At 34.4% G+C, this 27,297-nt stretch overlaps 1 protein-coding gene across 6 annotated transcripts in view; it reads left to right on the top strand.

Moving 5' to 3' along the window:
- The first annotated feature begins 13,150 nt into the window (after positions 1–13,150).
- Positions 13,151–27,297, top strand: part of LOC129744285 (protein cappuccino) — a 54,975-nt gene continuing 40,828 nt past the window's right edge. For 3 of the 6 annotated variants that reach the window (XR_008736874.1, XM_055736732.1, XM_055736731.1), the window contains exon 1: positions 13,178–14,273. Coding sequence is in view for 5 of the 6 variants with exons in the window: in XM_055736732.1 (XP_055592707.1) it covers positions 13,805–14,273 (469 nt within the window). In the remaining variant the exon portion in view is untranslated. Of the gene's footprint in view, positions 14,274–27,297 lie in introns of all 6 variants that reach the window. The other 3 variants (XM_055736736.1, XM_055736733.1, XM_055736734.1) reach the window with 3 other exon arrangements.

Raw genomic sequence — 27,297 nt, 5'->3', positions numbered from 1 at the left:
CTCATCTATGATTTCTTGCCGAATTTCTAAGTAACGTTTACATAAGAAAATATTCACTTTTTGGTTTGTATGAAAAAATTTGAATATTTTGTTCGGAAAAGTCAACATCATTTTTGTTTCTTCCTTGAAACGAAGCCATCTAGCCATTTGTGTACCAATATATGATTTCGTTATAGGAAATTTTCCGCTGAACAACTTTGTCCAAGAACGGAACTTAGAATTTTATAAGGTAAAGAGTTACTGGGAGTTGGATAGGGTCATGTTTTTTGACATTGAAAAACATTCACTTCAACTGACAACATTGGAACCATGGTTCCACAGAAGAAACAAATATGATATTGATTTTTCCGAACACAAATCAACTTTCCCATACAAACCTAAAAGTTAAAATTTACTCATGTAAACGTCACTTAAAAATTCGGCAAAAAAATCATGAATGAGTTTGGACCAAAACGAAGCTGTTTAGAGCCCAGGGTTTGAGAATTTCAAAAATGACCTCGAATCGACTCAGTCTAGTGGGACAGTCGATTTGCGATGTCAGGAGATCGGCGACGAATGCGGCACGTGTTGCATGTCTGCGGGCTTGAAGGATATCAATGTCTATTCGCTTCGGTCCAGCTGCACTGCTGCCAACTGTGAAATTTACGAACAGAGTGAGCTCAAGTGTAAACAAAGTGAGCATATTTATGAGGTTTTTCAAACAGTTATTTCATTAGTTAAAATAGGTTTTTTTGGTCCGTTTCTTCTACAAGTTTGTTGTTTAATGTAAGTAGATTCAAATTTCGTAAAGTTTGTAAAAATTTATAAAACGATCTAATGACAGATGATCAAAATAAAATGCATGTTTCATTCATTACTTTATGGAACTCCACAAAAAACATTATTTTATGATGAATTTTTGCTTGAACCCTCCCCGTTTTTTTTCACTAGAAGTTAAAAGAGATATAACTAGTTGCAAAATGATTTTTGGTAGAATTTTAAAATTTGAAAATACCGATTTTTTTCACATAAAAAATCACTGATTTCATTGACCAAAATAAGCATTTTAGAACAAAACTAATTCTCTAGCGGAACCGGTTCTGGAATGTAAATAAAGGTCAAATGACCTAGGTGTGTTTTAATTTATTTACTTTAAAAGTTTTGAATGCTTAGTCAGCCAAAAATTGCAAATAAAGTGTGTTTAAGCTCAAAGATGCATGCAGTTCGAGTAAGCGAATTATGACTATATGCGAATGGAAGGCTGTCTATTGACTAAGTTCATTCGGTTACAATTTGATTATTTAAATATTGTAAAAATGATCATTTTTCCGAACACTTAATAGTTTAGAAAAAATTAAAATAGTTATTAGGAATGAAGGGAAAAAGAGTTCAGCGATTAAACATACAATTATTTAAGAACGATACTTCATCACATGATTCACACCTGGTTAATAAAACCTCACAATATGTTTTTCAAACAATTTAAAAAAAAAATCAAACTATCGGTTTAGTGTTAAATTGCTTTTAAAATGAAATTCTTTTTTAATTTGACATCGAGTATAAATAACTAACATGTCTAAGATTTGTTGATATAATGGTTTTTAAATTATTTAATAATTTAGACATGAAAAGTACATTTTTTGAGTAAAGTAAAGTTTAATATTAAAGGAATAAAAAGTTTTGCATAATGAATACTGATTTTCGTATTGATTCACTTACCTTTGTGCATATTTTCAACTGAATCAATCCAAAAATAACAAAGAAAACCAAAAAAAAAAGTCAACTTTCAAGCCGATTTACCATACCATGACGACCTTACACAACCAAACCTCGCTAATATGTGATTATTCAAACATTTTTTATGAATATAAAGTTGAAAAAAATTGAAAAATGATAATTTTTCATTGATAAAATCACTATTTAAAAAAGCTTGTTTTTTAATACCATTTGAAAGCACTGACTTCAATCACATAATACTCACATTGAGAATACATTTAAAATAAAAAAAAGAGCATAAATAGAATCTTGAATAGTTTCCCGAACTTTCCCTTTCACCAGTTTTTGTGAAAATTCGGCAGGTGTTTCAAATTTTCACTTTAAAAAGTGTTGTTTCCATGCAGCATTTGTTTACATTTTCCTTCACTCTGTTCAGCTGTCAAAATCCAGTGCGCCCGACCCCCATAAGGTACTCGTTTTAAGTAGCTTGGAAAGCGAAAGGATCTTGCCAGTTCACGTGTATCGGGACGTATCGCAAGAAGCGCCGCTGGATATCCTCGAGCCATTCGACACCGTTCTGGTAGTAGGGACCAGGGGCAGCAGGCAGCTGATGCGTATTCAAGGATGGAACGAACAATGCTGAAAAAGGCTTTTTACTTTCATAGGCTTCATGATGCTGGTCAATTAAGTACCATCAAGACGCCATTCACCGCCCAGTTAAGCGGTTTTTCAACTTCAAACATGTGTAATAAAAAAACGACGGCAGATTTTTATTCGCTTTATTTTCCAATACATCCCAAAACTGCTCTACTTTAAATAAAAAAATTTAGTGGAATGCGAAAAATGTACGCTTTTCAAAATATTTAACTAAACTTTGGGGTGTTCAACTGGCCCTATTACCGCCCACTCGACTTTTCCGGGTATCGATAATGTTTTCTCAAGGAAAAACTATCATAACAACACGGAAACTGTTCTTTTTAGTATTTTCCATACAACGAGCTGTCAAAACCATATTTTGGCTCTTTAGAGAATACATTTTGTGATTTTTTTTCCGCAAATTTAGTACAAATTTTAACAAAGTGCGTTGACTGACAAAATGATGATTCCCGGCAAACAACCTCAAGTAATCGGTTACTTTCAGCGATAAAACATCATTTTCTAACATAATCAAACTAAATGCTTCTTACAATTTACACATTTAACACAATACATGCGTTAAAAACAAAGAAATTGTGCGTGACCGGTCATTAGGAACCCACACTTTTTTTATACACCAATTACCGCCCATCACTAAACGCTTCAAAAAACAACAACTATTGAAAAAATCGAAAATTTTTTGATGCAAATCTATTCTACGAAAATAAAACTATCGTTTCAAGTCGATTTTAGGCCAATAGGTACTATCTAGTAAACAAAAACCCTTTTTGCCCTAGGAGTACAGTAATGCCTAGTTCGCTAACAGGCGTCGAATTCAATAATTTGACCGGAAACGAAAAACCAAATATTATATTTCTGGCTATAGTTAGCATAATTAAGTGATGTTTTTTCAGTGAAATGGTCGAACAATGATGCCGACACAGAACACAGGTCTTATATTTGGAGAAAACATCCCAGTTTTTTCAAAATACACACAAAAGGGTGATTTTGGGCGGTAAATGGTGTCTGGGCGGTGAATGGCGTCTTGATGGTAGTTAGTTTGCGGTTTGAATTCCAGGCGCTGATCGAGGATTATGCTAAAATCGTTAATGACTGATGACTGAGAATGATTAATGACTGGTAATGAATGATCGTCTCCAAGGAAGAACTCTGCAATTGAAGGCTACCAGGGCAGACGTTGATGCCAGAATCAATAGCATACAACAGTAAAGAAATTTGGTACTTATAATTGTTCCCGAATAATGGTGGTACCAAAGATAGTAGATATAAAGATACCCAGCTCTTGACATTTTTCATATAAATTCCAACAGACATTCTTTCTACAAACATCAGCACCACCTGCTGACGGAAAAGGTCAACATTTCTCACAAATTGTGTTTAAAGATACGAGCGTGCAGATCATGATGCACTCTGATATGTTTTCAATAAATTTAAAATTATTCAAAATGCACTCTGAAGTAATTTGATTAAATTTTGCAGAAACAAATGCTACTGACTCAGTAAAATTGAGCTAACCGCATTCAGATTCATCGATTGTGAAAAAACTCAAACTTAAACAGTTAAAATAATAATGAAAACATTAACGTTCACAATGTTTTTAATTTGATTATTTATATCAGCAATGAATAAAAAAAAGTGTATAAAGAAAATAATAATTTAAGAATACTTTACAATTTATAATTTAAGAACATAGTGAAAAGTTGAATTTCAAGCCAGTCTCAGTGTTAAAAACTTCTTAAGATTTTATTTTTTGATTCCCTCAATGTGATAACATTCCTACGGTTAACCCTTTCCTTCCCACGAGGTTTTTCACGTTTTAAAAATAGAAATATTGATTTACAACGTAAGTTCTAGAACAAAAGATGCATAATTTAAGCCTACGTTAATGATCCTTTTGATAAATTTGGGTTTTGAGATGGAGCATATGTGCTCCATTGGGAAGATAACAACACATAGGGTGCAAATGAAAAACAGGAAATAATTGCAAAAAAAAACATGGAATTTCATCACTTCATTGATCATAAACTAAAACGATCCTATTTGATAAAAAACTTCTTTGGTATACGCATCCCTCGAAAGCCTATTTATTGAAATATTTGAAATTTTCATTTTTGCCTTGAACAATGGCCGCCATGACACTTTGCGCAAGGAAAAGAAAACATGCCGTTTTTCGAGAAAATCACGAACTTTTACAAGAATTTCGAGACATGTGGCCATTTAAGCAGATGAAATAACTACCCTGAAGCGAATTTTTTTGTTGACGAAATGATTTTCATGTGTATTGATAAGAAGCTTCACAGGAAGAAAAGTACGTTTTGTTCCCAGTGTATCACCAGTGATCCACTTTACTTACTCAAAAATGTACATGTTTTAGTTGAAATCTAAGTAAACCATCAGTTGATTTTGCTTGCATAAGCAACCTTCTGCACGTCAGTATTTTTATTTGAAGGAAATTATAAAAACTTGTAAAGTTATTGAACAATAAATGACAACTTGATTTAATTTCGAAAAAAATCCGACTTTTTTGCAGTTTTTGATCTGCCAAGCGGAACCTAGCGAATCGATTTTCTTCAAATTTCGTGCAATGTTTCTACACTCATATCTACACTCAGAGGAAATCTTATTATAAATTTCATAAGATACATCTTATGAACCACTTTTTTGAGTCCAAACTAATTTTTCATAAGAGTCTTATGAAATTCTTTCAATTTTCATACGATGTTCTTATGAAAAATAGAAGAAACGGCATTGTGAAAAAATGATGAACACATTCATTCATAGCATCAGTTTTTTTTTCATCATCAAACAGTATGAAGCAATCGCCAGTTCATAGTTATTATAGTTTTCCTTCAATTTTAAATGTTATTGTTATCTCCGGAATGGTAAGTTCGATTTGATGTTTTTGGTGTGAACGTTGAATATATTAGTAAACTAAAATACATTATTTGTTTACTTTTCAGCAAGCTGATCGGCAAAAAACGAAAGGTCGAAGAGTGAGATGCGGCAAAAAAAACTTTGATGGAGCCGTCTGTTGATGCGCTGCTGATGGTGACCATGAAGGATTTAATTTTAAACGAATTTGACAAACAATAAAGTGAATGTTTTCAGCATGAAATATCGAGAATTTTTCTTATTAGAAAGTGATTTACTGTTTCCATAAGAATCTCTTATGAAAAGCAACAACCTCTCATTGAAGTAGGCGTTCATCTTCAGAATTCATTCGCATCATAAGACAATCTTATGAATTTCATTAATTTTTCTTATGACGCCACTTCATAAGAGAATCTTATGGCATACATAATAGTATTTTTCTGAGTGTACACATTCGGTGAAAAAATGGTGTTGATCCGAAGCGCCCAGTTCAAATGCGAGCTGTACAAAGTTGTGGATCACCTGTGCTACCATGGGAAGGAAAGGGTTAAATCAGAGGAATCGAAATTAAAACATCTTAGGAGGTTTTAAGACCAGTTCAAAATTCATCTTTCAACTATTTTTAGTTACTGGCTAGAGAAGATTTTTCATTTTCACCTGAGGTGTACCGCTACCTTTATTTACTCTGTTAAATTTGTACATACAACTAAATTTAGCTAAATGGCCTGCAAAAAAAAAGTTAGAAAAAACACAATACTCAAAGTGCTGCATGATAGAAACAGCAGGATCAACTTATAAAACTGTGGCATTTTACTTTATCTGAAGTGTCGTGTTAAATTTTGAAGAATGTTATTTTATTATTAATTTTGCAAATTTTGAGTCTTCTTCAAAGTCAAACAATCATGCTGATATTTTTTTTTTTTTTTGGAAATTTGAATATTGTGCAATCTTTTGCTGTCACAAAAAGCGGTTAGCGAATAGAAAAATTAAAAAAAAACTAATTTCAATAGGTACTGATTTGAAATATAGCACAAATGTCACAATCCACAGATCTAAAGTGTGCAGTCCCATTTTGTGGCTGCGCATAAAATAATCCACACCCTCATTTCTGACACTGGAGATTTTTGAGTGCACAAATTAGTTATTGTTAATGGGACTTTTGATTGCTGTGCTTAATAACTCTCAATTGAGTACATGTGTCCCACCGTGTGATAAAAACTGATTAACATGAGTTTTTTCTGCTAACAGTGTTCACTGTGTTTTAGTTGCATTTCTGCCGTCATATTTGATGGTGGCGCTTATTTTTTGTCTCCCGGTTTTCATAAGAGTTGGGAATCTTTATATAAACTATTTTTGGTGGTACAATGCCAAAGTTTGGGTCTCACTTTTCATATAATATATGATGTTTTAGGCGGAAAGGTGATAGATAAAAAGAAATGTACAGGCGTATTAGCGTGGCAATTGACTTGATTTAGTGGAGGTAGCGACTGATGTGTTGCTTGGAAGATGAGGTCAGTTGTATTTTGAAACGATGGATTAACGAAGATTGCTTCAAAGTTTCTTGAAGTCCGTTGTACACCGTGCGTGCTGCCGAAGAGAATAAAAAGACGTTTTCGACGAAAAATGTGAAAATTATGAACTTTGCCAACAAAAGGTGGAAATTGAAGGAAAATCAGAATGATGAATTATTTTTTTAAAAAGCATAAATTTTAAACTGCCGATGAAAGGTTAGAAAAAAGAAAGAAGAAAAACAGCGAATAAATTGAAGAAAGATTTTTTTTAGGCGGAAATTTTAAAACTCTTCCTATAAAAGATAAAGAAAAGAGAGTAACAGAATGATTTGTGGAAGATTCTCATCATCTCTTTTTATGAGAAAAGAGAAAAGAAAAACAGAATTATTTGAAGTTTTTTTAATTTTGAAAACCAAATATTTGTCGACGAAAGACGTAAGAGTAGAAAATGACTTTCAATTTTCAAAAGCTCTGCCGACGAAGAGAAAAAAAAAGAGAAGCACGTAATCATTTGAAGAAGGCTTTCGGTGAAGTAAAAAAATTGAAAATTCTGCCGATGAAAGTTACAAACAAAAACACAAGAAAACCCCAATGATTAAAAAAAAAAACGAATATTAAAAAAAACAAACTTTCATGCACTCTGACGAAAGGTAAGAGAAAAGAATAAAATTATTTATTGTTGAAAATTGAACATTTTAAACTCTGCCAACAAAAAGTGTTGAAAAAAAGAAAAGATAACCATTATCATTTACTTTAGAAAGGCGAAGTTTCACTTGACCAAAGACATTCAAGACAAACATAGGATGATTTGACGAATTTTTTTTAAATGCGAACATTTTAAAAACATTACCGCTGAAAGTTCGTAAAAAAAGAGAAGCATGATATGAAGGATACTTAAAAAGATAAAGAAAACAAATTTTGGAGCTCTGCCAATAAAAGATAAGAGCGAAATGAAAACAGAATGGTTTGAAGTAAAATAAAAATTACTATTTCGACGTTGCTTTGAGAAAAAGAAAAAAAAAAAAGATTTGAAAACCGTTAAAGATTTTTAGAAAATAAAAAGTTAAATGCGCTGTGGACGAATGGTGAATGAAAGTTAACAATTGAAACAAACGAATTTTAAACTTTCGATAAATTTTAGTATTACGAAAATTTTAAAGCGCTTGAAGTAGATATAGTTTATGTGATATAGTTTATAAACTAAAATAAAATATATTGAAAACTTTTCGATGGACCTTTGAAAAGCTAATAACCTACTGTTCCAAAACACTGACAAAAGAAAAGAAAACAACATACAAATAAAAGTAAATTTTTGTCGAGTTTTGGTGAAAACAATCTTTCTTGGACTTCCTTCTGAAAAAAAAATGAAGATAGAAAAAATAAATAATTTTTTTTGGATGATCTAATGAACAATAAATGACAAACCTTTACTAGAGATTTTAAAGAGGTTTCTTCAAAAATGAAAGAAAATTGAAATGCTTAATAGGCGTAGTTGATTTTATAATAAGTAATAATATTACCTGCGAGTAAGTAAGAACAATTTTAAAGTTCAACTTTGCTGATGGAAAAGTGAATAATATAATGCAAATGCAATGAATTGAACAATTATTATTATTATTTACTGAAGAAAATTCCTGCATTTGAGTTCGAGTATAACGCAAAAACTTAAGTTCGAATAAAACACAATGAACTGATGCTTGTATGGAATTTGAAATTGATTTTTTTTATATAACAATGGAAATTTAAAAAAAAAAAATAGATGATCCTTGTCAAAATGGAGTAACAGTGAAAAATTTTGATTATTTTTTTATCCCACCGTATATGAAAAAGAAAGAGAGAGCATTAAAAAAAAATGAATAAGCTAACAATGTTATGAATATTATTATGTACAAATTAACAAATATTCAAGAAAATCAACCAAAAAATCACAACAGAAAATTACACTTTCGAAATCTTGTGTACACTCGACCTCGAGATAATCAGGATGTAAAACTTGCTAAAAACATTTGTTTGTATTCCGAAGAAGAAGTTACCATATTACCGAAAGAAAAGAGAGATTCTGAAGCCTGAAAGATTAGAGGACATGTTCTTATACCGAGTTTTCCAATAATTTACAAACTGAATAAAACGTGCTTTCGTTTGAAAAAAAAAGTTTAACCTTTTTCGAATTGGTGAATTGGTTCATGACTTCTAGCCGAAAATTGGTAAATACATTAGATTGGGTTCTATAGGAACAGTTAATTACAATTTATAAAAGCATTTTTAATGACACCAAATGAATAAGTTTAAAAAAAAATGGGAATATGCCGGTTTTCGTACATAATCTTTTTAATTTAAAGAGTGGGCAAGGAGGCGGATGTAGGGATCAGGACAGAGTAAGAAATATAAAAGAAATTGAGCCCATAGTCGAAGTAGGTTGAAACAGTTAGAACATGCCTTAATAGAAATAAGCGTGAGCGTTACGCGTCGTTTGACGAAATGAGATTGAGAAAGCGTAGCTTAAGCGTGTTTGTGATTACTGTCGATACTGAGAATACGGTCGTATGTATGTATAGTGAAAGCGGTTGAAAGAGCTAAACTGTTAAGCGGGCCATAGACTACACAAATTGGCCTGTACAAATTCGATGATTCCGCGTCGATTGTTTGATCTATGCTCGCCCACACACTATACAAACATATTTCACGCGAATACAAATGATTGCTGGCGAAAACAGCAACAGCAACAAAAAAACCATCTCCACCCCGGCTGGGAGAATGTTTTGTACAAAATATTTCGATCCCGACCGATTTTACTCCAACCGTTTGGGCGCTCGTTCAAGCAGTGCCATACACTATGCAAATCGTGCTCACAGCGACAAAATTTCATCGAATTTCATCGCATTTGTACAAATGTTGTGTAGTCTGTGGCCCGCTTTACACGCGTTGAGATTGTGTTGGTGAACTAATTGCATGCGGGTCTCGTGTCATGCATGATGCTCAGCAGAAAACGGCAGTTAAGAAAACAGATTCGACAAGTACGGACGCGAATTTCTCGGCTCCGAAAAGCCGAATTGAAAACGTGGCGTGCGATGAGGAACATCCCGGCCCGGTCACTACAGAATGGTATCCAACTAAAACGTCGCAACATTTTATAGTCACTCTGATAGCTACTCAAAGTTAAAAACTTTCGCTGATCTATCATTTTAATCCTTTTATACTTAATTTAGTGTTTGAAAACGGGCGCATGTACTGATAAACAGTTCGTTAAAAATTTAACACTCTGTTTAAAAACTGAGAAAGAATTCTCTTGCTTTTCTGAAGTATTTATTTGATATTACTGGTGTTCATTCACAAAATTTTGAATACTTGCATATTTGTATTTTTGTTCCAAAAATTAAGGATTTGAGGATTTTATGAAAAGAAACTTTTACCTCAATGTTGCCTTGTTTAGCTTTCAAATTAAATTCTACAATTAATTTTTTTGCAGTCTGCTGTTGACATCTAAATTTGGCCTCAACGTGCTATCATATAAAAAATTAAGAAACTTCAATGATGCCTAGATTTGCCTAGATTATGCAATCTTGTTGGTGTCATTTCATTATTGAAATTTAAAAAAATTAAATGACTTACCATATTGCAAATGATACCTAGTACTAGATTTTCCGGTATTCTAATTGAATGTGATTAGCTGCCTGATTTTTATTTCATGGAAAAATATATAAATTAATACTTTTATACCAGATTATTTTACAATTCAGATTATTTATATTTTGAAAAACAAAGGATGCCTCAATGATTCCCAATTTTGCTCTCGGGTTAGCTGTACATAAAATGATGTTGTCTCGGGGATAAAAAAAAAACAATTAGTTTAAAATCTCAAAAAATAATGATGCTGTCTAGACACCTTAATTATGCCTAGTTTTGCTATCAAATACAATTTATATCTAGTTTTGCTTACTGTTTGCTGTTGATACCTAAATGTGGTCTCAGCTTGCTGTCAAATGAGAAAAATTGAAAGTTTAATTATGCCTTATTTTGCTCTCGTACAAAACTGAACAGCGAAAGATACTATCAATTTGCTGTTGACACCTCATTATGGTTTATGTTTGCTATCAATTTGGGCATCAAAGTCTGCTCGGGTTAGAACCGAAAAGCTAAAACTGGTTAAGAAATGGTTTAAAGCAGCTGAAAAAAACTATGGGGATTCGCAAATTAATTATCTAGTGCTAATCGGTTTGGATCGCATCGCCTTCCAGATCTTAACTAAAAAGCTTAATGACCAAAGAGGAAGTTGCTAGTTATGTGTGGCCGATAGTTTTGATGGTTCGCTAATGTAATTAATTTCTCGGATCAATAGATCAATAGAATGTTGACTAATACGAAGAGTCTCGAAATCAATCTTCTATTATTTCATTCCCAAATCAAACTCCTTTCTTATTTTGTGTTGTGAGAGCATATAAGTTTTGTGAAGCAAGCATTTTATTTCTGATGAGATGTGATCGGCTTTCAAAGACAAATCGAACATACTTTTCTTCCTGAAGCATTTTCCCCGAGTCGGGACAAAGAAGTTGACTTATCGCACCCACAGAATAAGTTTCAATAACTTGCTAATCCCTGCGTTAAAAACAATTTCTGCATTAGCTAATAAAAATAGAGCAGACATTTTTCACTGATAATAATTTCGCTTCTCCGTTTTTTATTTTGCTTCCTTGTTGATATGTACTACATTTGAAGAAAGAACCACAATTCTTCAGAAAACTTTGTAACATTTTAATAACAATACCCTCAAACATCAACAGAACACTTCCATCGTTGCTATGCTCTCGTTTGTTTTCTCTGATACATTACATACATTTGGTGTAATTTTTTACATCTTTTACAAGCAATCGAATATACGTGAAAATGATGTAATATTAGAGATGTTTTGCGACTCAAGTTATGTGCACGTTTTTGATGTAATATAGCAACACTTTTTTTGCTGTGTACGAACGAAAATTCGAATCTTCAACTCAAACGTTAAATTCGTATTGCTGTGCGGGTGCGAAACTTGGTGCACAAATTAGGAACTACATCGCAGGCGTCCGTCATCCAAGGGCGCTATAAATCGAGATTCGGGAACGTAAGTAGAAATGGATTGGGCACACGCTGCGAAAAGATGAGAACTAGATTTGCAGAGAGACGCTTGAATGGAATTCAGAAGGACATCGAAGAAGAGGCAGACCCAGAAACTTGTGGCGGCGAAGCCTAGCCGCCGAAATACGAACTGTCGACGAGAATGGGACCAAGTGAAGACGCTAGCTCCGGATCGTCAACAATGGAGGTCTTTTACCACGGCCCTATGCACCGGAGGATCGGCGCAGGAACATTAAGTAAGTAAGTAAGTTAGTAATCAGAGCTTGAAATTTAGAAAAAAAAATCATTGAAAATCATCATTATAATTAGAAATTGAAGAATCGAGGACAAAAATTCCCAACCATAATTTATATTAGAATTGATAATTAAAAATACGATATTTCTAAATCACGATCCAGTAAATACTTCGTAGTAGTAGTATAATAGTAAAGAAGAAAAAGTACCAGAATTTTACAATCCGTTCTACATTCATGGCAATGATTATCAAAAACTTATCTTAAATGTTTGCTTTTATACTAACTATAGTTTAGTAAACTATAGTTGCAAAATAAGAATCATGAAAAACGTATTGTGTATTCGAACGCTGATATGAAGAAACTCAGGAAAAATATGAAGGTAACTTGAAGATTTTTTTTTACATTCTCTTCTCTTAATAACGTGTGTATTATTTTCATTTGTAAAATGAAATTTATAACGAACGATAGAGAGCTCAAAAACTCAGGTATATTAAAATCATATTATTGAGAAAATTGGTCAACATGTTCACTCTTCTTCTCGAATCATATTTTAAAATATATCTGATTTTGTTCAAATAAAAATCAAGAGGAGGAGGAGAAGCAATGTTTTCTCTCCCAAATGAACGTTTATTCACCAGATGTTTACGTTCCATTTTATTGACTGATTTTTGAAAATTTCGAAAATAACCAACAAAAATTTGAATTGAATTCAAATTCTTAAATTGGATTCATCAATCACAAAACTAGATACTTTTATCTCCAATTGGTGAAAAGACTTTTACATTTTCCAACCATAATTTCATCAGCGCTTGGTAGATGATGTGAATCGCACCATAACGATGGCCACAAAACCATGACCACCAGCAATGTCTCCAACTGATGATGCACACGCACTTGTCTCTTCCAATCCAACAAAACCTACCTCGGAACCGAATCTCTAGACGCAGCCAAAACAAACGAAAAGTTAACGTCAACGTGATCGGATCGGAGGGATTTTCCTATTTACAATAGTTCATTTCCACCACGTGCATACACAATTTCTCACTGATGGAAATTGCGCCAACATTACCGACATAGGAACGCTTGAAGCATGCGCTGGAATTAGGAAACTGTGAGAGCGTTCTCTGCTTGTTATGTTCTTACAATCTGTATGTGGCATACTGAAACGAAACACTGCACGTGGAGCAAGTGAAGAGAGTGTGCGATTGCAATGTTTATATTCTCCCTGTGGCGAGTTGTCGATGATTGTCAAAGCATGGAAATAGAGTGTTGTGTGAGCAAGCATAGGTGAAAGGTTCCGTTCCAGATGATGAGTTTTGCATGTTTCTTGCTATTTTTGGTGCAAATGAATGACTCATTGCGTGTCCCCGATTAGGTCCAGTTCGTTAATATGCTGATAACGCCAGGCTGAAGTGTATTGTAGAAAATATGAGGCCGTTTCCAGCGAAGTGCAACATATCGCCTCGAAGAAAGTGAATGTGTTTTCCAGATCGTAAGCTCGTCTGCATGCAGTCAAAGAAATCAAAAGTGTTAAAAATAGTACATCGATGGATACTCAATTCGGGGGACCCGAAACAGCTTAGTACCGCACGACATGGGCGTGTTTCTATGCTTCGGCAGGTTTTGGCTGGCTTAGGCACCATTTTTGGATCAACAAGCAAGCAAAATTGTGTACCCTTTACAAGTGAAGTGTTTCTAGCCTAGTGAGAAGATTCAGAAAACATGGGAAACACCCAGGCCTCAACAAGCAATCCGTCCGGGGATAGTTCGGCCAAAGGTCAGACATCTATTGGGGCCCTGCCAAAGCTTCCCCGACAATCGCTGGTCAAGGGGAGAAGTTTTATGAGATTGGGCCGAAAGAAGCAGTTAGCTTTACTGACACAGGGACATAATGAAACGTCGACCGTGGCCTTGGAAGCAGTCGCCTTGGAATGCAGCAGCCGGTCCGATTTAAACAGTTCAGCTGGCGGCGATGATATCGAGGATGGATTTTCGCATATATTGATCCAAGACAGTGCTACGGCCAGCGCTCAAGGTCAGCAAAAACAACTGTCGAAATCAGCTGATTCTCTGCTATCGGAAGGAGCCATCGCTCAGCGAGAGTTTGAGTTTGTTTTGGCGAGGACGGACGATCTCGGAGCAGCCGGAGATGATGCAAAGCGCGCCAAAATAAACGATTCGTATCGTGCTGGTGAGTTTCAACATCACGTGGGTTTATAAAATGCAAGTTTGAAGTTCAATGTTGTCATTTGTTAATGTTCTACTTTTTGAAATTTGTAACCTTTTTCAAAGTAACTAATCATGAATTAATAATTTAGTAAAATCTGTTTTCAAATAATGTAGACAATTATTTTACAATCTTCAATGCTCGAATGGTTTCATTCAAAATTCAAAAGATATCAAACTTATTGAAAAAAGTCAAAAACTGTTTGCTTCATATTTTCACTTCATTATTTCTCTTGAAATAATCCCGAGCTCGTTTTTAAATTTAAAATCATAAAAAATCATAAAATTTTGATACAGCAGGAAGTACTCACAACTTGTGAGTCACAATCCAAACAAATCCTACTGAGCGTCTCAAATCATCTTGATATTTTAATCAATGAAAGTTTTAATTTAGCTTAGCTTAGCTTGTTTAACTACTCCCATCCACCTTAAACCGTAAAATGCCTAATGCATGGTTGTTGAAACTGTCATATCTCGGATTGGTGCATACAAAAAATATATTTTATGACGCATTATTTAGTTCAAACATCAAATATTAGATTGTGAAATTATAGGAGATAGGTTATTTATATACAACGTTTGTAAATTTTCAATACAAATTCGCACATTTAAAGACCCTGTGAAAGAGAACAACCCCATTTCTCGTACAAAAGTCTAATTTTCATAGATTTACTATTGTCTGAGTTCATTTCGATGCTTAAATAAGCGATTTAACCCATTTTCTTGCTTTGTTGATGTGGCCCACAGTCTTCAAACGTCAGATGCCGAACCGCAGCCTTGATGGGAATAGAATTATGAGAAGAAAAAGAGAAGAAGAGGTTATCAGAACGACAGAACAAAAACCCACATGTTTGTGAAGTTCCTCGACCTTTAGTTGAAGATATTAGGCAAATTAAGTTACGACCTTAGAAGTTTACCGTAGGTGGAACACTGTTAAAGTGAGCAGGATTCCAGTAGATTAGTTTGACGGTTTGTAAAATTCAGGAATCATATGAATTCTTCACTAATTTCATTATACAGGTGTTGCGAAGAGAAGCGATTGCGCGTAATCCGCATGGACTCGACTCCACATTAGCTTAAACTAGTCCTTTATAACCGGAAATGTGAGTCACTGATGTTATTTAGAAAAAAAAGGATCACATTTTAATCAGAATTTTATCACTCAAGCTCTCCTACGTAGACTTTAAGCCGTATCATTATCCCATAGGATATTCTATCGAAGTGATTCTCAAATTACAATTCGTTCGCACGAGATCGCTAGTCGATTCTGGTTCGTTTCCGCTGTTCATGGTCGGGACCTGTAAAAGAAAACAGAACTGTGAGTACTGTTAGGGAATCCTGAAATGAAAAGTTAAATTAAAACATACTTACCAATTGATTATATATTAGGTCGAACATTAGACAGCCTTTAACGAACGGTCGACGTATTTATAAGGAACACGAAAGCTAGTTTGAAGGAGAAATTTGAAGAATTACTAAATATTTGTGAGTATGAACAAAACTCGAAACCTTTCAAGTTTGATAAACATTTATAATAAAATTTCAGTTGAGCTGTATGAAAACTGCTGCAAAACTATAACACGTCTCTTCATCATTCCAAAAATTACCGGAATGTGCTTTGAGTCAAATTTGCTAAAATTAAAAATTTTCAAAAATGATAAAAAATCAGTAATTTTAAATTTTTTTTTAAAATTTTACTGAATGTGCTAAATCGCTTATTTAAGCATCACAATGAACTTAATCAATAACAAAATGATGAAAATTATACTTTTGAACGAGAAATGGGAATGTTCTCTTTCACAGGGTCTTTAAATGTGTGTATTTCTATTGAAAAGTAACAAACTTAGGATTTTTTTTTTCGAGTTTAAAAAATAACCTATCCCCCATAATTGCACAACTTATTTTTTGATGTTAGAACTAAATAACGCCGTCATTAATTTTTTTTTGTTCGCACCAATCTGAGATATGACTGTTTGAAAAGTAATAGTTTTTGCTGAAAAATCCCATATAACTAACGAAGGCCTCCAGATACAATTTTGCCATTTGAGAGAAAAATGTGCGCATTTTTATTTCATACAAATGCTTAGAAGACATTTCTATTGTAAGAATTTATTCACAAGAGCTAGATATTTCAACTCATGGAACCTTTTTGAATACTGCAAAACGATTTGACTAATGCAATGCTCTAAGGATTCTATTTGCTCAAAATATTCTTTGAAATTTCGTCAAAATAGCCGTATTTTGCAGAATTTGGTAATATTGACCAACACAAAACATCTATAACTTTTTTCTAAGAAGTCAAAATAACTTGAGGTCTTCGGGAAAATTGATCATTGAATTGAAACCTTCATTTCCAAAATCTTTGAATGTGCTCTAGTATTTCCAAATAAGTAAATACAAATTACTTACATAAAATTGAACCTTTTTTTCAAAAGTTATCTGAAAAACAAGAGCTGATTGGAAATTCACTGATTGCATATTTGGAATCAGAGACCCCTAATTATTCAAAATCAGCTCTTAAATTTTTTGCACCTAGTAAAAATGTAAATTTTGTTGCCTTGTGTCAATCAATCGATCCTTTTACAATTTTTTTTCCCAGGACATAATCGAAACAGGTTGTTTTCAAACTAGCTGACAGTTCGGCATAACACAAAACTGAAAAAAAAACAAATTCAAACAGGAACAATCATTCTCAATCGAACTTTTCTTTTTCAATTGATGTAAGAATTTCTTCCTCAAAACGGCTACAGGGTGATTCTATAGAAATAAAAATGTAAAGACTCTATGCAAAACTTTGTGTGTGCATTACAAGCTCGGCAATTAGGATTTGTTGAAGTCAAACACAAATCACATCAACACCAAATTACCATTGAGCCGAAAAAAAACTATCGATGACACGTTGATTGACAAAGTTAAAGCTATGAACAAAACAGCCCCGAAACGTTCATTGCAGTCGGAGCACATTTGAAAGTAAACACACTAAAGAAAAAAAATGAGTGACTTACCTATTTCCCCAAATCATAAATTCAAATGATAACATGGTTTGCCCAACGAAGCATAGTTAGGCCTAAATCAAATTATTGGACTATTGCAACATCCTACCTAACCAAATTTCATGTGGTACTACGGTCAATAAACTTATCACTTTGCAGACGACGACTGATGTTGGCAGTCTAGCGTATCGGGTAAAACGCTAGTGAAAAAAAAACAAATAAAATTAGGCTTATCTAAATTCACAGTTCTTACATCACCCCTTTCAATAAATACCTTTGAATCTGACTACATGAATAATTCATTGGGCTTCAAATAAAAAAATCAAAATCGTTCATTCAATTTACTAACATTCGTAAAATGCAAATTCAAGGTTTGAATAATTATTGAATTTATTGAAGGCTACGGTACAGTTTCAACGTTTCGTCATACAGCAAAAACCAACTCGTCACAGCGAAAACTTGCAAAAAAGTAAAAGTGTTGAAATTCGATAAACAATCAATTGAGGCATTTCGTATTAAAAAGTAACAAATTTTCAACACTTTTTGTATGAAAAAGGAGAAAACCCGTGTTATTTTAATCATTATTTGAGCCTGTGTAACAAGATTATTAGGAAATATATAAAATCATTATATAAAGGGTAAACGAACTTGTGTTAGAAAAAGTCATGATATATATATGTAGATATGTGTTTTATTTTGGTAGATCCTCTGGGTATAAAAGTGCGGTGCTTTTTTACTTGAACTAACTGATTAACCTGGCTTTGCACAAGCTCTCATAAAGTTTTGAATCCATACCAAAAGTTTCTCATTTTAAGGATTTATGGTAACTGTTTTTTTTAAATAGTATTCTAAATACAAGGAATATTTCCCACAAAAACTTAACCAAAATCGAAAGATAACTGCGTTTGGATGAATTGATTTGAAATTTCCAGAGCATTTTTGATGGTGATCTACATGCATATCTTATAAATAAAAATGGAGGCGTTTTCTTTGTAACAAAATCACGTATGAATGGTCGGTCGGAATGAAGTGAAATTTGGTATCCGAGGGTTTTTTGGGTCAGAGATGGTTTGTATAATAGTTTCAAGAATCTCACTTTTGATGAAAGGGGGGTCCCCATACAAAGTTAGCTCTTCTTCACATCTTCTTATATATAAAAATGGAGGCGTTTTCTTTGTAACAACATCACGTATGAATGGTCGGTCAGAATGAAGTGAAATTTGGTATACAAGGGTTTTTTGGGTCAGAGATAGTTTGTATAATAGTTTCAAGAATCTCACTTTTGATGAAAAGGGGGTCCCCATACAAAATTAGCTCTTCACATCTTATATATAAAAATGGAGGCGTTTTCTTTGTAACACCATCACGTATGAATGGTCGGTCGTATGAATCGAAATTTGGTATCCGAGGGTTTTTCGGGCCAGAGATGGTTTGTATAATAGTTTCAAGAATCTTACTTTTTATAGAAGAGGGGTCCCCATACAAAATTATCTCTTTTCCACATCTTATATATTAAAATGGAGGCGTTTTCTTTGTAACACCATCACGTATGTCGGTCGTAATGAAGTGAAATTTGGTATCTGAGGGTTTTTCGGGTCAGAGATGGTTTGTATAATAGTTTCAAGAATCTAACTTTTTATGGAAGGTGGTCCCAATACAAATTAAACTTTATTTGTCACGATTTCCATAAGAATCCATTCGCGAGCACGATGCAGTTAAGGACGTGTAGTTGAAATTAAACATTTATTACGATTTATACTTTAGAAGGTAAAACGAAGTTTACCGGGTCAGCAAGTTTTAAATAAAATAATATATTTAAAGACTGAAACTCAACGTCTTTACCCCTTCATAACATTTAAACTGAAAAGAAACTTACAACTTTTGAAAAAACCGAAAAAAAGCAAAATCTTATTTATCTATGACAATTTTATATATTCAATTCATTTTTTTGTACATTTTGATTTGAACATTAAACAGATGCAAGTAGGCGTTGGCTTGATGGCAACGGATGTGTTTTTTCGGTTCATAAAAAAACACTTATTCGATTGTTTTTAATAATAATTTAGTGATTAATTTTCGAACTTTGGATCGAGAACGCGTGCGAGCCGGTTGCTTCTAAAATAATTCTTGCCATTTCGGTGTTGATTTGAAAAGAACGGTGACTTAAATAGTGGAGATCGATTAATAATCATCTATTAGTTGACTTAAGTGGTGAAAAAAAAAAGCCTAGTGGAGGAAAGGAGTAAAGTTTTCGGTGAATCTTTACGGTATCGCCGAAAGGCGAAAAAGACGCCAAAAAGTGAGGTTACAAAAAGAATGTGTGTCAAGCTTGCGAAGAAAAATGGCTAAATGTTAGTGAAAATGAGGGCAGAAAATGAAGAAGAACCACCTACGGGTGAAGACACAGCCATGAAAGACCCCTTTTCAAGCCACCCACGTTTCCCCGTGAAGCAAGTAGAGAAAAAGGCAGCGGAAAAAATTGACTTTCAGTATGAAAGAAACGACCAAGGGCCATATCGAGTCATTTTGGAGGTTAAAGACACTAAAGGAGGAACCATAAGGATTAACAAGTTTTCGTTAGCGAATACACTGCAGAAAATGCCACTGTACAAAGCCCACGTTCTGGACATGAAAACGATTGGTTGGAATAAGGTATTAGTATATATTAATAATTACCAACTGGCCAATAAACTGACCATTGATCGAAATCTTGTGGAGAAAAACTACCGTGCGTACATCCCTCGGCACCTGATATCAGTTACAGGTGTAATAACAGGAGTGCCTCTGGAAATTAAGGACGAAGAAATTGAAGATGGTCTGCAATCGGAATATCCAATCCTTAAGATATACCGAATGAACAGATTCAATGGCAAAAAACCGGAACCAACCGAGCGTATAAGTATCACCTTCCGAGCTGCTAAGCTGCCGGCAACAGTGAAGCTTTTTTGTTGTACCACCAAGGTCAGAGCCTTTTTCCGAAAAACTGAAATTTGCGGGTCGTGCTTAAAATACGGGCATAAAACAGAGAGCTGCCGAGGAAAAAAAAGGTGCGCAAAATGCACTAGATACCATGATAAAGAAGAAGAATATGTACAGTGCAATCGGGAAGTGCGTTGTTTATACTGCAAGAATCAACATGCAACTACCGATATCTCTTGTCCAGAACGCACAAGGCAAAATAATATCCAAGCAATTTTGGCACGCACAAATCTTACTGCTCTTGAAGCTAAGGAGCAATTCCCAATTCAAACGAACAATTTCTATGAAGCTCTGATAGAGGCCACCCAAGATCCTACTCCAGGAGAAGCTGCATCGTACGCAGCAATGACGAAAGGTAACTTCCAATTCAAAAAAACCACCAGTGCAACGCAGAAAAAGAGAACCCATCCCGGAAAAAAATGTGATCTCTGAAGACATTGTCCTGTTCAGGGATAAAAAAGCCAGAACCAATGATCAAAATAACGGAACAGCCCTATACAACAAATACAGAACCACGAGCGCGGAGAAATGGAAGGCGGAGTTTCAACGAGCGCACCAAGAGTACCAGCAGAAACAACAAGAACCCTCGACATCATCAGATGTCCCCCGGAAAGCAACACAACCAGAAGACTTCTCTAAATTCGTAAATACGATGATTGATAAAGGTAGGTTAGATCCTAAAAGTCTACAAATGAAATGTAATAAATAAAAATAATTCAAATTGTCTCTAAATATTAAAAATAATGAAGATTATACAGTCAAATGTGCAAAGTTTGGGAAGAAATAAGGATGAAATCCAAAGAATCCTTACTAAAGAAAATTATAAAATAGGCATCTTTTCTGAAACTTGGACGAAGTCTGGCGAAGAGAACAACAGATTGTATAACATTAGTGGGTATCAGAGAGTCCTTATATCGCGTGAAGACAACTACGGGGGAGTAGGTATTTTTGTCCGCAACGGAATAGCATACCAAAATATCGATATCTCTTGCCAGTGTTCTCGAATACAAGTAGTAGCTGTAAAAATCTTGAAAGAAAGCTTAGTCATAGTCGCCGTGTACGTCGCCCCGTCCGCACCAAAAACAGAATTAGATAACTTCATAAGTTCACTCTTTGTACAGCTTCGTACATTTAGAAGCGTTATTATAGGAGGTGACATGAATTGCCATCATACGGCCTGGGGGCACGATTGGTGCGATTTGAAAGGATCAATCGTAATGGATGCCATCAACAACTCAGATTGCGTACTTCTCAATACTGGGGCAAAAACCTTTGTACCGTTAGATCCACATAGAAAACCGACTGCGATTGATTTGTCCCTTTGTTCAGTGCAAATGTTCAACAAGGTCCATTGGCGGACATTGGATGCAACAATAGGCTGCAGTGAACATCTAATCATAGAAATAGAAATTCAAGATCATAATCAAGATTCCCCCTTTTTTGTGAACATGAAGAAAGTCTTCAAGGACATTTCTAAACTTGAGAGTGAGAATGTTGAGAATATTTACGACCTTCGGAAAGAAATTCAAAAAAGTGTATCGAAGCATCGAAAAAAGAGCGAACATATCCCAAAAGCTTGGTGGGGAGCTCAGGTCGAAGATGCTTGGAAATCGAAACAAGAAGCGTTGCGAATCTTTAATAGGCACAGTACTCTAGAAAATGCTATAAATGTTAGGAGGGCGATAGCTGTTTTCAAACAACGGAAAAAAGTAGCGAAACAGGACCAACTAAAAAACTTTATAGAATGTATTGATCCACAGACAAGTTCTAAGGTATTATGGATGAAGATAGGAAGGTTGACAGGAAAAAGAAGTAACAGATGTTCGAATAACCCTGTACAAGATGATCTAGGTATGGCAGAAAAATTTTTCGATCTCCATTTCGGACCAAGCGAGGTCGACCTAGATGTACCTATATCGTATGGGATCACTTGTCAGTACAACTTACTAGATGAAGATTCCTGGTACAGAATTCTGGCTAAAAAAGATCCAAAATCAGCACCATCCTCTGATCTTATCACTTACGGAATGTTAAAAGAACTCAAACCTATTATCAGTAAAACCATAATCAGAAACATCAATGAAATATTTAGGGCAGGTACATTGCCACATTGCTTGAAGGAAATTAAGGTTATCGCGATTCCAAAACAAGGCAAAGACCAATCAAAAGTAGAGGGAAAAAGACCGATATCGCTAATCTCTACCATTACAAAGATAATAAACTCGGCTGTGCTGGAGAAGATCCAACAACATGTCGACAATCAAAACATCCTCCCAAAACTATCGTTTGGTTTCCGAAAAAACTCATCCACTACAACTTGCGCCAATTTTTTGATAAACGAGGTCAAGAAGAACAAACGACATGGTCTCATTACAACAGCGACATTTATTGATTTGTCAAATGCATACAATTCTGTGAAATGCAACATACTAGAAGATATCCTCATCCAATTGAAATTTCCTTCGGAATTGACGATCTGGATAATATCCTTCTTGAAAAACAGAAAAATTTCCATGAAGGTAGGAAATCAGAACATATCCAGAATGATTAGCAATGGACTTCCCCAAGGTGACGTCATGTCACCATGTCTTTTTAATATTTATACCGCTGGATTACATCAAACCATTCAGGGAGACACTATATTATTACAGTTCGCCGACGATTTTGTGCTTCTCAATAATGGAAAATCTGTCGAAGAGGTGCGAAGAAAAGCACAAGCCAGCTTAACAGAATTTATTCAACAAACCAATCGTCTGTCTATGGAAATCAATCCTTCTAAAACCAAAATTTTGATTTTTAGAGGGGGTTCCACAAATCTAAACATCAGCATCAATAATATAGAAATAGAAACAGTTAAAACGTACAAATACTTAGGCATAACACTGGATCGATTTTTGAGCTTTGGGGGACACATACGTGACCTAAAAAGAAAGATTACAGAGAGACTAAATATGTTGAAATTAATAAGCAGCATACAATTTGGAGGACATCCACAAACCTTGGGCTTAGTCTACAATGCCTTGATAAGGAATTGTGCCGAATACGGTGTCTCCATAATCAACAATACGAGTAAAACCAATTTACAATCGATACAAGTACTACTAAACTCATGCTATAGAAAAGTTACAGGGTGCAGCAGAACCACTCCCTTGAACAGCCTTTTGGCCATTGCAGCACAAGAGCCATGGGACATTCGAAGTGAATTCGTCTCCTGCAAAGAGATAGCCAAATGTGTGGCTAATCAGAATCCCGTGTTTGAACAACTGAGGCAAGCTGGGAATTGGACAGATGATATAACAAAGATGAGCTACTTAGAAAGGATGTACAAGAAACATCAACATGTCTTCGACACCATAAGCCCAACTCTCCTAACAACGATAAACGAACGGAAGGTGATAGTAAATATGGACATTGGTCTACGAATCAGGAAACAAAATAGTAACATCAGAGAAATGAAACAAAAAGTGCTGTGCCTAATAAACGGTAAATATAAGAACCGCCATAAAGTCTTCACGGATGCATCCATATCAAACGACATCAGTGGAGTAGGAATATACGTCGAAACCGGAAACCAGCGACTCGCTTTCAAGTTGAGTAAAAAAACAAGTATAACGACCGCGGAGATAATTGCCATACAAATAGCTACTAGAAAGATAGGAGAAGCTGCATTAACAGGAACTGTAATCCTGACTGACTCTCTCTCATCATGTATGATCTTGAGCGACAGTCAGAAGAAAAGCCATAAAAGTGAACTGGTACATAGCATCCTCGAAAAATGTCTAGAGTGGGACATAGAGATACAGTGGATCCCAAGCCACATCGAAATTAAAGGTAACGACATCGCAGACAGTTTAGCAAAAGAAGGTACAACGACGGACGAAGAAATAAATCACCAAGTCCTGACGAAAGACGCCATCCTCTACTTCCAATCAAACAAATTAACATCAGCTAATAACTGGTATAAAGAATATGCAACAACTAAAGGCCAGAAGTTCTACGCGATCCAAAATAAATGGAACGAAAAGTCTTGGTACCACAAGGTAAAACTGAATGGATTTGAAACTCGTACAATGAACCGTTTGCTGACAGGTCATGATTTCAGCAAATATTGGCTGAATAAAATGAGAATAGAAGACGACCCATATTGCAATGTTTGCAATGAAATCGAAAATGCGGACCACATTATATTGAAGTGTTCCAAATACAATAACCCTAGAGCACAATATAACTTTGACTGTAAATTTAGAGATATATCAGAATTACTGAAAACACAAAATGTAGAAACCTTCAAAGAAGTTGTAGATTTTTTAAAAACAATTGATAAACGGATCTAACTGTAAACCCTTTTAAGGTGAAAAGGTAAGATGTTCAAAATGCATTACTTTTTTCATAATCATATATTAGAAGTAGCTTAACTCTAAAGCCATCCGGAGTATGTCGGCAAATTTGGACTTCTGATGAGGATACTTAGCCACTTTTTCAGGATTCTTTTCAGAAAGTCAACAAGCGATTCAATGTCCAAAACTAAAAAGACGTTGATTTCTTTGAATGTATATTTTTCACACTCTTTGTTATCACTGGTGAGCTCAAGAAGATTTTTAAATGGAAGTGTTGACAAATAGTACCATCGGTTTTAACAAGAATGTTGTAAGAACGAATGTTCGCGAAGAAATACTATTAAAAAATTAAGAGAATTTATAGTGAAATATCATTTTGAGAGTATTTAAAAATGACAAAGATTTAGTGTTATACCTTTTCAATATCGGGTAATTAAAAAGTCGTATTGAAATTCTATTTTTATGCACACGAATTCATTTTATCTTGACTTTTTTAGAATTTGCCAGTTTTTGCCAAAAATTTGTAGTTATAAAAAATGACGCGAAGCTCTGCTTATTATTGAATATTGTTTGAAAAGCGGCCCGTCGACGAGATTTCAAATTTAAATTGGCCCGTTGGTTCAAAAGGATGCTCACCCCTGTTGTAGCTGAATATTGATCGAAAAACATACTTGAGTTACATTCAAGGTTGTCGAAATCACAGAAAAATCTTTAATTTCACAGAATTTTGAGTAAATTTTTATTACAGAATCTGTGGCATAGAACACAGAATTTTTAAAAATTCACAGATTTCCACAGGATTCACAGAATTATTGAATTTTGAATGAATTTCCAAAATTATAATTTTTTTGGTCAGTATAAAGTTTTGATTTTTTTCTTTGAATTAAAAAAGTATGATAAAATTGGTAATTTTAATTGATTTAACCCAACTTAAATGCCAAAAAGACCCAATTTATCATGAATTTTCAATAAAATCAAAGGGAATAACTCCCCAGAAAACCATCACAGAATTTTTGGATAAAATCACAGAAAGTCAGAATTTTAAATCGGTACTCCAGGGACTGTAACGATTAAAAATTTCAGGAACGGATGAGGGTTAAAATAATGGTTTTGCCCCGAGGAGGGTGATAGATGAAATCTGTGAAGAAAAATCTAGGCACAATTTTCCTGTTTGTTTGGTTAACGCGCCGCAACTAAGCTTACCCCTTTTCTGATACCTAATATCTGAAAATGATGATTTTTATCCCGACTAACTTCTGGCTAATTCGCCACCTATTGTCGGTATTGAGCGAATTTACATAGAAGGTAATTGTAAGAAACATTTTACATAAAAAAATGTCACTTAAGAAAAAATAGATAGGGGAGTGTGGGGTATCGTGCCCATGGTTTAGTCGCGGCGGTCGAACATATTGACGCCTCATTAACAGTGATGAATACCACCCTTAAAAAAGTTAGCCCATTTTTGAAGCGTAATAATTTCTTTATCTTAACTCCTATCGGAATGCAGTCTTCGGATGAAATATTTGTCATAATGTAGGCTTTATGATAAAGGCATATTTATTCTAAAGAAATCGGAGAGAATCAAAGGTATTGATGAAAAACTGGTTTTTTATGTTTCTCCCGAACTCCCAAACTTCAGACTCGTTGAGCGACCCATTCCCGTGATCCGATATGGCCCAAATTTAGCATGAGATCTTGTACTAGGCCTACGATCAATTTTAGCCCGCAGCGCATAATTTTCTCAAAAGTCGGGTCATTTGGGACACTCTATTATACACCCATATTTGAAAAAAAAAAAAAGAACAACTTTCTTTAATAGACTTCTTTAAAAGACTTCTTGATACTTCAGTCTTATCTAATCTGAGATTGCAAAGACAAAATGGATTTCATGAAAACGTTTACGAAGTGGACTTAGACTGCTGAAGATTACAGGTTTAGGGTTCAAGTTATTTTTGCAGTAATTTCCATGAAAATTTTATTTCACAGGCTCTCAGGCGGCATCCATAAATTATGTAACGCAAAAAATGCACTTTATTGGCCCCCTTCCCCCCGTATGTCACAAATCGTAACACTTTAATGTACCCCCCTGTGAAAGTAACGCTGATTATAATCGAGGCAAAAATTTACTGTGTACATTATGTTTCTGGTGCTTTTTTTTGCGGATGATGCTACTAGCTGTATAAAAATCGATCATGAATGGTAAATGGAAAAAAATCCCCTTGAACAGGAATCGAATTCAAGTCTTTTGATTACCTCTCCGGTACTTTACCAATAGGCCACATCGTCAGATGTAAACTAGTCAAGTTGTAGCTCTGTAATTCAGTTGACTACATCGAGTTGAACTTGCTGCTAGATTATACGGCAGAAAACGCCCATTGTGCCCGAATTAATAGTGCTCTGTTCACCCCGAGCCAACAAATTTAAGTAAAAAAGTGTTTTAACATTGATTTAAGTGTAAAATCAAAAATTTTGTGATGGTAAAAATTGAGAAACAATGTTGTGTACATTATAGATCAAGATGATTTAAAGATCATAAGAGCTTATTTCATGGTGTTAAAAAATTATAATATTATCGTCACTTGAGACCTTAGCTGGTTTTTTTGAATATCTCTGTAAAAATGATATTTAATTTTAATACTATAGGAATATACTATAGGAAGTACGAAACAAATCCCAATGA

This window comes from Uranotaenia lowii, chromosome 2 (genome assembly GCF_029784155.1).
Source record: "Uranotaenia lowii strain MFRU-FL chromosome 2, ASM2978415v1, whole genome shotgun sequence".
NCBI classification, from domain to species: domain Eukaryota; kingdom Metazoa; phylum Arthropoda; class Insecta; order Diptera; family Culicidae; genus Uranotaenia; species Uranotaenia lowii.
Note: the sequence above shows the minus strand (reverse complement) of the source record. Positions and strands in the feature narration are given on the sequence as shown.